Source organism: Cygnus atratus, chromosome 12, assembly GCF_013377495.2.
Source record: "Cygnus atratus isolate AKBS03 ecotype Queensland, Australia chromosome 12, CAtr_DNAZoo_HiC_assembly, whole genome shotgun sequence".
Lineage (NCBI taxonomy): Eukaryota > Metazoa > Chordata > Aves > Anseriformes > Anatidae > Cygnus > Cygnus atratus.
The window spans coordinates 9,631,156-9,644,174 of NC_066373.1; the positions used below are offsets into that span (position 1 = coordinate 9,631,156).

At 39.4% G+C, this 13,019-nt stretch overlaps 1 protein-coding gene across 1 annotated transcript in view; it reads right to left on the reverse strand.

Annotated features, from left to right (window-relative positions):
* CMTM4 (CKLF like MARVEL transmembrane domain containing 4) overlaps positions 1-13,019 on the reverse strand; it is a 39,376-nt gene that overhangs the window by 19,822 nt on the left and 6,535 nt on the right. Inside the window, exon 2 of the mRNA XM_035543492.2 lies at positions 41-217. Within this exon, the coding sequence (XP_035399385.1) occupies positions 41-217 (177 nt within the window). The remainder of the gene's footprint in view (positions 1-40; positions 218-13,019) is intronic.

Below are 13,019 nucleotides of genomic sequence, written 5' to 3' on the forward strand. Positions count from 1 at the left end.
GCAGACATTTTGAACAGAGTAAAGATTTGTATGAACTTACAGTAAGATTCCAGTTGATCTGTGGTATTCTTGTGTGAAGATTTAGACTGAACATTAACAACAGAACTCCAGTAACCACCAATGCACTACAGCTCACAAACTCGAAGAAATAAAGGCCTTCGCAAGGGGAGCATTCCATGATGGTCTCTATGCAGATGAATGCAATCAGTGCCAAAACCTAGGAAGAAAAACAAGTGGAAAAAATATAAATAGATTTCCACATTTTGAAAATAGCCACAAGTATTCCTGAAATTTCCATTGGGAACATGATCAGTTTACACTGAGGAATGTGTGATTTTAGTTTATAACAGGGCACTGTCTGAGAGCAAAAACAAAGGCAAATTAATGCAAGACTTTCTAGATATCTCCTGTTCAACGAAGTATATTTTAGCAAAATTACAAGGAGTCTAACATGAAAGTGACTGAGACACTCAGAAATTCATGAAATCCCTTCAGGCCTTTGGCTGAACATGCAGAACGGTACCTCAAACATTTTATTTCATTTTGTACTCATGATAAAGTATTCCAAAACTTGAAGATGGAATGCATTTGTCTTTTGGGCCAACCTCAAGCTCAATTATATAGTATTAACACAGTATGATTGTAAAAGACATTTCAATAAAGTTATTTAAAATTCAAAATGAGCTTGAAATCTAGATCAAAAATAGCATAAATTCAGGACCTCTACCAGCCTCCAAAAATGCCTGCCTGTTTTCACATTTTAGGATAACAGTGAAAATCACTATCTGTTCAATGCACAAAACTAAAACATGTAGAAGACACACACCAATATTAACTACCATTTAGATCTACAGAGAGCATTAAAGTTAGATATTTAAAAGTACATTTCAAACCAATTCCTCTATAAATTGAGCTAGTAAAAGAGAACCAATGGAATTGATGCCTTTTTTTCCCCCTCTCCCCACTTTCCATGAAAGCAAGGAAGGCCTTAACAGTGCTCTCCTTTGTGTTTCAAGACAACACCCACCCACCAACCCACTCAAACTTCTCAAAGAATTCACTTTTTTGCTCTACCACAAAATTCTGCTGAGACCTTAGTCAATCCACTTGAATTTAAGGACGAAGAACTTACAGAGATAGCCTCCTCCGAGTAAATACTTCATAATTTGAACATTTTGCACAAAAGTTAAGATTAACAGAAGTCACCATACAACTCAATTTCTGCCAAACTGTTCTTTGCCAATTTCAATAATATTTTTGCAGATACACTTTCTTCTAGCACTTTCTATGCTTCATACATTAGTTTGTGTCTCTGCCTCCTATCAACTCATCTGGCAAAATGAAGAAAAATGATTTTGAAAGAATAGTTAATTTTTGTCACTAATATCAGCAGTAATTCTAAGTAAAGGACAACACTGTGCACTTCCTTTGTCGTAGACTTCAGAACACAGTAGCTAATTTAAGTTTAAAATTTGATTAAAACAAAGCAAAAACAATTTTAAATTTAAAAAAATAATCACACTAGGATATAAAAGTCTCTCAAAGTTCATTTAGCATGCCATCTTTAAGATGGTACATGCCATACTAATTTTTGCCAGCTAATAGAGCAGGTTACTTCCCAAACAAATTCTGAATGGATACCCAGTAACTAAATGCTTAACTTTGGATTATACCCTTGACATTAAATAGCTATGGAATGGGAAAAACAAACAAACAAAAAAAAAAACAGCATGCAGTGAAACTGAGCATTCAAGAAAAGAAAGTCAGGATCAAACTCCAATTATGATTTCAGCAATGGCATGAAAAATAAACAACTCTGTCCAGAAAGCAGCTTCATTTTACAGTATTAGCATGCAATAAAGTCCACGTTTTCTGTGAACACAAGCCTCATTACTGAAGATGACATGGAATACAATTTAAAAAAATGTGAAGATCCAAAAAAAGAAAATCTTAGATGTCTCAAGTGGGATCAACATCAAGGATTAATGCTAAAAGTCAGAGTTAACTGGCAAAATTTTACTTGTAGATGTTCCAATATAATGAAGCCTCCAATGCTCTTGCCACTACTTGTGATACATTACAACACTTCTAAAATTTCTGTTTTAAAAGAAATTATTTTGCAATATTCTCTAGAAAGTAGTACAAGCCCAAACAATATTAGGTTCATTTTCTAAAAATATAAAAAGCTCTGAATTGTACCAGCAACCAGAATTAGCATACAGCGGCCTAGGTTGTAACAGCATGAGTCTATTGGTAGCTTTTATCAGAAAACTTTAGAGAAAACCTCAACTGCCTCAGTTTATGATGGAAATTATGACAGCAAAGCTGAATCTGTCTTTTGAAAACATGGGTAGAATAGTTCACTACTAATGCGAGTTATCATCACTGAGTTGATCAGGACACCTGAAAGAATGTTCCCATGAAAACAATTCTCTTGCAACAATTTCTATTTTTCTTTCAATAAAATATTTTTAAGCATACCTAAAGACCATCCTTCCTACCAAAGCTACAGATAATACTTCCTGTTAACCATCCGCTATTTGTCTCACAATGAATGCTATTACAAAAATAAATAAATAAAAATTAATCACCACAAAGAAACTATCCTCCCACAGATACTTCCCTTTTCGCAAGCACCATAAAAACTTTAGTGTTTATTAAGAAATATTTTCTCTGAAAAACTGGGATAATCTTGTCCCCGTCCACATTCACAAATTTGCCAGAAACATCCTTTCAATTAATTACAAGTGATGCAAATCTTTTTAAAAACACACTAATGCTGCTTCCACTGCCCATTTCACTCTGAAACAAACTTAATTTTATTTCTATTGAAAAAGCAAACCACTCTGAACACATGAAACAGACAGGAAATACATCATAGACTCAAACCCATGACTTAGCTACATTACTAAAGTGTTGTGTAAATTCTGTGACATGAGCCCAAGCAGCTTGTCACAGGCCATGGTTCATCTAGTGATCAAATTCATTTAAAAAACAACAAACAAACAAAAAAAAGCACGCATATTAACATTGCAAGAAAAACAATTCATTTTCACTGCATTATTAAACATACGAAATAAATCATGTCAGATGCACTGTATAAGTTAGGGAGCGAATTAATACAATTTTGCCACCCTGGACACCATTTGGCTGACGTGCCATAAAGCAGACAGATACGATCACACGCACGAACCCAGGAGCTCTCCACTGCAGACTGGAAACAGACCAGAAGTCTTTATCCCAGCTTATTTTCTGACAGAACTCATTGAAGGTTTGGAGCTAGCCATTTTCTCCTGTTCTGTCACAGAGCTCCTTAACCGTAACGAAAACATCTCTTCTAACACCTGTGTTTGTCTCCATAGCCCGTCCGTCTACCCATCACTGCCTACTGAACTAGCTACGCTACATAAAGGTGACTGCTTACCAAGGCTCAAAGACGTGAAGAGTCACTTCTTCGCATCTTCCTACGCTGTTCCCACCATCCCAGACGTAAGACGGCTGCCTTGCCCAACGAGCTGCCCACATACGGCCTCCTGAGGAGAGAGGGAGGCCGAAGGCCGCAGGACAGCTTCTCCAGCCCCGGAGGCCTCCACGCTCCATCTGGAGGTGCTCCAGGGCAGCAGTGCCCCACACAACCAAGCCACAAAGCTGCAGCAGAGGAAAATACCCCCTCCTCAGATGCCAACGCTTTGCTCTTGCTTTATAACACAAGTGGCCAGTGTTCCCTCAGGAAACCAGGGCATGGGATCTGTCTAGGCCTGAGGGCACCTCCCATGACTGCAGTGACAGGACTAGCTAAAAAAACAAATAGCACCGTATCACAGCACGGGCCCCAGTCAATGAAAAGCAAACTGCAATTTACCCAGTGCAGGAGGCAATCCTTACTTTCGAGTCGCACACCTCTTTTCATATTTTTAGAGCGATGAGTTTTGGCGAAGTTTTTCTACAAGCAGAAGTTTCAAGGTTGGTTTACTGCAGAAAAATGAGAAGTTGAATGTGGCATAGATCTCCTCTTACATGAATTACTGCTCTCTCCCACAGACAACACAGCTACAGCTTTCTTGGATAGAGTCAAGAGAAAGTTTTCTCTGATGGATGAAATGAATCTTTTCAGCTGTTTTTCTCTGCAGTGAGTACTCTGGGGAGTTTTCTATTCCACCCTATTTTTTTTTTTCTCCCCTCCTTTTTGATAGTTGTTTCTAGTTTTCCGTCTACTTCCACCCTTCCCAAAAGGAGCAAAGTAGGTATTGCATCAACATGAAACCCTGTCACGGTGGAAACATCTGCTTATTCTGCTGGACACGCAGGTCCACACTGAGGCACCCTAGGCCTCCTGCAACATCACATTTCTCTTGAGCACAGGAGATGCAAGAGCCAGGTCAACAAAAACAGGACAAAGAAAAAGGAGCTGCTGGGTGAGCTGAGAACAGCGGTGGGTCTGCCCAGGCTCGCAGCACAGCGCGTGCCTTACAGCTGCAGCTCTGTGATGGAGGAAGCTTCCCAGAGCGCCTCATCCCTCACCTCCCACTGCTGCCTAACACAAGGCAGAGAAGTCTCCAGCTACGGCATTAGGTATGAGATGTATTTCCCAATAATGATTTCTGGGCCTTTTTGGTTTTAATAAAATTAAAAAACAAACATTAAATTGTTATCCAGTTTTATTGGTTGGGATGTAGAGGACCACTAAGGTAATTCATGTACAATCTGAGGCTACTGCATTTCTGTTATAGAGCACTGAACCCCGCATAAAGGCTCTATTCAGAAGAAGCAGCCCCTCGCTGGAAAGGGATGAAGCTACTAAAATTAAGGGCCATTTAATTCTTGAAAGAGAGCCTCTATGCTGGGATTCAATGTTCTTTGATTTAGGCGCATCAGCCTCATACCATTATTTTATTCATCTCAACTTTCCTGTAAATTCCCCTGGAGAAGAGCCTTTAATGAAGAAATCATCTGCCTTAGGCCTACGTAAATGGCTTATATTTACATCACTTTCTTGGCAACACGGGCACGTCAGACAAAACACTGCATCTCCCCAAAATGGAGAAAATGTGCTATGACAAGCAATAACACCGAAAGAGACCATTTAGGAGGTTGCTAATGGTACATCTTTCCTGTCAAAGATGAAAGTACATCATATTTTAATTTTGAATAAATAATAACGATCATCAAACAACTTTGCACTAAAAATAAAGACAGTTCTGCAATGAAAACAAAGTTTTAAAAAAGAGTTTTCCTGTTTATCTAAAACGTTACCACAGAAAGCCTTATTGTGTGGTTAAATGACATAATTACGCATGATTTCCAAAAAACCACAAAATGGTCAGCATTTTTTCTGTCTGAAAAATACCCACAGAATTTCAGTAAGAATGTCACACTACCAAGACATTTTTACATCCAGACTGTTTAAATTAATGGTACAGTACAATACATATGCACAAAATTGAGAAGAAATAAATTGCTTTTACACCACTTAAAGTATCTGAAGACATTAAACTTTCTTGAATTAAAATCTAGATTTATTGTTCTCATTTACTTGGCCCAGCAGTCCTAACTTAATGTATGAAACCAAGTGGGTCTCATTCCTTGCAAAGCACATGCATTTCCCACATCTAAAACAGCTGGCACAGATACGAATATTTGGGATCATATGGCTTAAACACAGTACTGCTTCTCCAGCAGGAAACCATCTTTTACCCTAAGCAGAAGAATGACTGATTTCCCGCCTGTTCTTAGCCTGTATCCTTAAGACTAAAAGAAATGTGTTATTAACTGGTAATTGGACTGCAAGGAGCTTTAAATCACAAATGAGTATTAAACTTTTCTTAAAAGAAAATTTAGGAAAACGATGCTTACCAGAGAAGGAAGCTTAAGCAAGCACAAGTAATTCAGCACCGTGGATAAATTAAACTGTGCTCTAATGGCACAAAATATAACATGGAAAAAATTCAGAGAAACTCAATGAGATCTCTGAATTCAACTTGGATTTGGTATTGGTGGTGATGATAGAAATAATAGCAAAATACTCAAAGTTCAGATCTTTGTTGCACCTCCAGGGTTTTGCATGTAGCGGCAATCAAGTTTTTACTATTTCTTAGTTCCTTTGTGGGTGTAACATGGCAAGACTTCAGCACATTTAATACTGTGGGATCTTCATTAAATCAGCTGATAGCTTGCCACCTCCATCAATTTTCTATAACCTTTGAAAGACTCATCTACTGCTGACTTCCCTTCCTCAGCTTAGGCAAAAGACCAGTTCTAAATATAGAACATATTTCTGAGGCCAGAAACATTCTGCTGGAGTATTGTAAGAGCCATATTTAAGAAGGAGGGTAACTTTTTAACAAAGTTAACAGAAAGTTACTTGTTTCAAAACACTACCTACATCAAAACTAACACTAGAAAGAAATTAACTGGACTGAACTAAACTAAACAGAAGAGATAATCAACTGGCTAAATCTGAAATACTTAAGTTTTGAAAGTGAAATTAACCATCGAGTGTTGAATGGAAGAAACCCACACAGGCAAAGTAGTGGCATATTTCCTGCTCTATATGATTGGTGCGGTGTTGTATTTGTTGCTTGGACACACCTATTCAACAAACATTCTTATTGTGCTAGATACATGCAAAGCCAATTCCAGTTCAAATGCTGTAAAATACAGTAGGTTTAGTAGTAAGGAAATAGTTTATGCTATGTTGTTTTTTTTGGTGGCTTTAAAAAAAAAGAAAAAAACTGTTCTTCCTGTTACTGCTAAGCCAAGTCACTTTTTTTCCACCTTACATTAATACCATTCTCCAAGCAAATCCACTTTAGCATTACAAGCAATAAAACAACATGGAGACAGGTGCGGTGACAAGAGCCCCGACCCCCTGGCTGGCCGACCCCCACAGAGCTGGCGCTGTCAGCCACACGTCCCTCCACACGCTGCCTCCACCCCAGTGCCACCACGGCTCGTAGCCACCTACACCCAAACCGCCCGAATTCACCAAAACTCCCCATTCCCTGGGAACAGCTCAGGGACACGAAACTTCACCAAGATCTCAAAAGGGAAAAAAGGCAGCTGGCTTAATCCACATCTGCAATGACTTCCCTGAAGCATCTGCAACAGCCCAGCACCTCTGAAACAAACAGGCACGGGCAGTCTTGAAGACCTGCACTACCAACCCCCGTCCTGCTCCACACAGAGTGGCCTCATGCTGAGGCACCAGACCCTCGTGGCCACAGCCACCTCCATCGCCTTCCCCCTGACAAGAGAGGGGTGGCTGCTGAGTGCCCACCGGCACCAGAAGTGCCCCGAGCCAGGACGGGCTGGGGAGCAGGAGTCACCTCGCGGCACCTGTAAAGCCCTGCTCAATGATTTTGCAGAACAGACAGCGAATTTATCTTCTTCAGTTACAGCCAACTAAAACACAGACATCTTCGTAACGAAGAAAAATAAATAGATCACTCTGACTGAGCTGTATTTCCTTTTTATCCAGTCAGATGACCAAAAGAACCACCGAGCAGAACCTGAAGCCAAGGCACATTATGAAGATATGTTTGTTTTATGCACATGAAATTTCCTCGCAGAAATCCAAATGAGATTGAAACGTACCTTCCAGATTAGACACAAAAGAAATGCAGTACACCACCTGTCCTATAACCAAAAGCCCGTCAACAGTTCTGTAACAACCCCATCCCACAAGGCATTCATCTGAAGATCGTACATGACAAAGGCAAACAAAACATACAAAATGATTTCCCACTGACTTCTTTCCATAGGAACTTAAACCCTTGGTCCCCACAAACTACAATTCCTGTGCATTTTAATTCCACTTATTTTCATAAGCAGCAGGTACTACAAGACAGTAATGAACAAAAGCCTAATGTACCAAGTTACAGCATATGAATGGGAAAGGTAGAAATGTCTATTACACACAACTCCTATATAACCAGGAACAGCTCAAATTTAAGGGTTTATTCTGTACTACAGTACACTGAATGGTGCCAATGGCTTCAGTGAAAGCACATATAATACTCGATGATAGGAAGTGGGTTTTCCCTCTGCTTTTCACAGTTTCCTGATATTTGAGGCTTAGTTTTCCTATTGTCTCACACTCATTTTGATGGATATCCGCAAGCCCAGCTTTTTATAGTCATCTCTCTCCTATTCCCAAACTTTACAAGCTAGTCTCCGTAACGGCACTGCCTGCTGCAAGACTGCAGGCTCCTCAAAAAATCCCTCCGAACACCTCTGTGAGCCTTGGCACACCTGTGCCTATGCCAGGCAGAAAGCACAATGAGCAAGCTCTTACGGACCCACGGACCCACCGCTGCAGTATGCCCATGTCAGACTTCAGGACAGCACGCTGGAGTGCTGGTAAAAAGCGTAATTAATTACATACATAACAGAAAAGTGGAAATTCTTTACGTGTAAAGCTAAGTTTCTTCAAGTCTAATTTTACCACAGTTTGACTGGCATCTGCATAGTATGTTCTTAGACATGCTAAGTAAGAACAGGTTAGAAAACATCACACATTTCTTCTTTGCTGCACTAAATATAATACGTTGAATCCTTTGCATCCTCCTCAGCCACTGGCAGCTGCACTTATGGGGGCAGAAAGAGGAAGAATAAAATACTTTTCCAGAAGTCCCATTTACTGCTAGTCTTACTCATGTGGGCTTTATTAAAATAGTAACACAGAGTAAAAACTGACTAAAGGAAACAGAACAGGGGAAAAATTCTATCTTAACAGATGAGTTCAAGAAAAGTTTAGTTGCCCTCACTTTCAGTCACCAAGACAGGGGAAGATGCATCCTTCCTTAAAAGAAATGGTAGCTCTTGTCTGCCTTTTTGACTAATGTAATTGTTAGTTGCACCAAAAGTCACTGGTTTTGTTTCAGCATTTATTACTTCAAGAACAATGAAATGTTTTTTATCACACCAAGCTGTAAGAACTCATAATTTATCATATCTTTGCTATTAAAAAACCTGGCTACGTAGTGTTACCTTATTTTTGTCTCCAGGCTGCACACACACCTTCTGTATGTTAGGTACAAACATGCTCTCTGCTGGAACACAACACGTTACTGAGATCAGGCTTGTGTGATTTTTAAATAAAGTATAAACATTTTGGCTATTCCTTCACTTTTGAGAATTCTCCACTCAGCTCTTAAAGCAGAGAAAAATCAACACTTCTGAACTGGCTTCATGTTCCCATTCTCATTCAAACGCCAACCAGTGTTGGAAACCAGGCTAGTCAAAACAATATTAAAACACAGTACTGTAAATTCTGTAACAAACAGGAGGATAAATGAATTGGTTTTAAAAAGTAAAGGTGTACTCGTAAAATTTGTCAAGGTATTTGATCCGTATGGCCCCGTGTTTAACTAGCCTGTTCGGCAATTTTAAAGTAAGTTAAAGTTCTATTTTAAGACTATCAGAATAAGTCTGTATCCTTTAAAACCCCATTTAATCCTAATTGTAAGTAAACATCAAACATCCCACAAATACTAAAACAAGAAAGGAATTTTAATGAGAACACAATCAAGAACTTAAAGTAGCCCTAAAGAATCCATTAAAGTTTTTTGAGCTTGTTTTTGTTTAAAGGAAATGGTGCAAAATGTCCTTGCAATCCCAACGTTCCCAAGATTGCAATCTGAAGGCCCCCTTAGATGCCATGCCTTAAAAGGCAAAAAGAGTCTAGACATACTGGTAAAACAGAACATTAAAAAAAAATAGATGTAGGCCAGAACATTAAAGAGCACTGCCAGCTGTACTGGGGAATGCATGAAACCTTCAAGCCTGCCTTGCTGTTTAGACTGTCTTACAACCATTATATAGTAGCATCTCACCCAAAATAGAAAGGAACCCACAAACTTGCATTGCATAATGGCAAATCCACCTACTCGTGATTTTATAACTCAAGAACAGATCTGCCTAAAGACTGCAAACAAACTCTGCGCACTGCAAACCGAGGACTATAAAATGACGTTAACAACACAAAACCCTTACGACTCCAGCAACAACGTCTTGACCTTCTTGGTCACGATTCTTATCGTCCCACCACTGTGAACTAAACATACTGAACATCTCAAGGCCTTTGGAAACTTTCCTACAATTCTGAGAAGCGCTTTTTTCTAAATACTTGGAAGATGTGATACCATCATATAAAATCAAAAGATCCCACACTCCCTGAAAGGTTTCATCTGCATCAGTTAAAAAGTTTGCAAGCATTAAACACAACAATGAGAAGAAACTAATGATGAAAAAAACCCTATGATGAACCCCCTAATAAATTTATTCACAACAGTCAAGTGGCAATATCAATTACTAGTGTGAAAAGAATTTCACGGGACAAAGGTGACCAAAGGTTGAAGACTCATAACACTTCAGTATTTCATAATATTCACAATGTGCTTGTTGCTTTCTTGCATGCACATTTCAGTTTAAAATGTCCTAAAAGTATAGAAAAATACTAAAATGGAAACACTTGTAGTTGATTCATAAAATAATTCAGAAAAAAACTGGCAGAACACCCCAAGAAGCTATTATGAGCAGTGCTATATCATAGCCAGATTTTTGCATCTGAAAATGAGAACGTTTAGTCTAAGTGAAAGTTACGCCAAAAGTGCCACTGTAGGTACCAGATCCAAGTACAGGACATATTTCCACGCACCAGGTACACAGTTGCTGTGCTTTTAAGCCACGCTCTAAGGGAAGAAACCATCATGAACCATTTCAGCTGGCTTGCAAGCTGGTCACTTTGTGAACATACATGCAAGCTAAAGAAAACTTCAAAAAAAATGTCAAACACCAACTGAATATCAAGTCACATACATAAAAAAAGTTTAATTGTAGACAAATCTAAAGACACTTGCTTAAGTAAAAATACATCATTATGTTCTTCCACAAACCAGGACACCGAGTATCAGAGCCTTTGGATCAGAGAGTCAGAATTGTGACACTGGAAATTATAGTTCCCAGTTTAATTTGCACACAATTAGATAAAAACTTGCAAAGTTACTCTGCTAACCTGAAACTCCATTTCAGCTATTATGCTATTCTAGCAACATGCTGCAGTGTGAGTATGGATTTCATCCTGGACACCCACTAAATAAAATGATGCTTCAGACCTGATCCCCGCAGGGACTGTAGCACTTGATTCACGCTGTTCCACACTGTGCAGACTTCTTGGTCCAGGCGAGTGCTATGCCAGCTCTGAAACCTCTCTGCCCACAGTCAGTAACATTTTGGACCCATCTTTATTCATAATTGTGTGTTCTTACATCTACTCTACATAAGGTTTGTGTAGCAGGCTTTTGCTTTCCTCCTCCTATTAATCTGCAGAGTTGATGACACCGTCTCCAGAGAAACCTTAACATCACTTCCATATTTTGGAAGCAACTGACTACACAAACCATCTGAGAACTAGGTGAGTTTGCATTTTTTGTTTAAGTCAGGGTGTATTTTTTTAATTCAGATCAAATTTAGAAATAGTGACTGCTACCACTACAGACTAACAGCATTTGACCCGTTGTTAAGTCTTCTATTCAGATGGCTACTCGCTGCATGTATACAACAATTTCAGTACCTTGTTGCACTAAGGTAGGTGTTTCTGAAATACAACTTTGTGCATGGGGTGATGACTATCAAGTTGAACTGACAAACAATGCATTAACTAGTATCAAAAGGAACTGATTCCTCTTTTACTGCTTGTTACAAGAAAAATGCAGCCTCTTAAATTTCTAGTCCTTTTTCTTATGTTACATGATAATTAAATCTCTAGGGAGCCTCAACAACCAGAGAGACTAACAGAAAGATCACAAGAAAAGAAGGTTGCTTTCCAAATCATAATCCCATTAGGATTACCGTTCTCATTGCAACATCTACAATTAATATAATGTACCCATTACTATTAAAGTGGTTCATAATGGTAGGGGGGAAAATAAAGCATACATATTACAGAGACGATAGAAGTTTCTTCTGAAAGCAGAATTTGAAACTATCCACCACCTTAGAGAAAAATCTGCATCTGGAATTTGGAGTTTAATGACAGTAGGACAATGGCCCACGGCCCGACTGCATCTAAGGGACATCACAGAAGAGACCAAAAACCATTTGCTTTGCTGTTGGATGACAGCCACAGCCTTTTCTTCACATGCACACAGAAACAATAAAAACCAAAGCTAAACAGTGTTATCTCATCATTCTTCCTTCTATGGTAAATGTCAGTATAAAAATATCACCACACAGCAGCGCCGATCTATAACCTTTCAAGAGAAAACTTTCTAAAGAGAAATCAGGAGTCTCAGAGACACTGTACAGACATGCTCTACCTAAATAGGATGTCTAAGCGTATGTGCCTATTACAAATGTTATCCTTTATTGTCACGACAGGCTTTTTCTAAGATGAGATTCCAAAGATCACCAGTATCTACTGCCATACTCCCATTTTCTGAATGAGCTACAAATACCACCAAGCATCTACGCTCAGTGTACAATAGCAAAGTCACAAGCACTTCTTATATAAATGCCAATTTATTGTTTGGAAATTAGAACAGAATAAAACACGGAAGATGCAGTGGAACAGCTCTGAACTGCCAGCGTAACCCTAGCACACAGCAGGGGAGGTATTCCCAGCAGAGGCGTGACAAGCACCAAGGTCACCGCGTGCACTGGTATGCCACCCCTGCAGGCTGCCTTCTCCTGGGCTGTGCTCCTTCGAATGGATCTCCAGGCGGCAGGCGGTGCCCAGGCAGGCTGCAGGGGAGCAGAGAGCCCCAGTGATGAGCAGAGTCCACAACAACCCCGCCTGGCTTTGTCAAGCGAAGTGACCGAGCACAGACAGCTGTTTCAAAGTACGTGGAGCAAAGCGTGGTTATGCAAACTGGCAGTGTTGACACAAGAACAAATGGCTATAAATTTGCTAGAGCTACGTTCACACACCAGAAACGAAAAAGGCTTGCATACCTCAGAAGAGCAGAATAAAAGAGCAAAAGCTAACTTTAAAGGTGAAACTTGATCGCTTATAGGAAAAA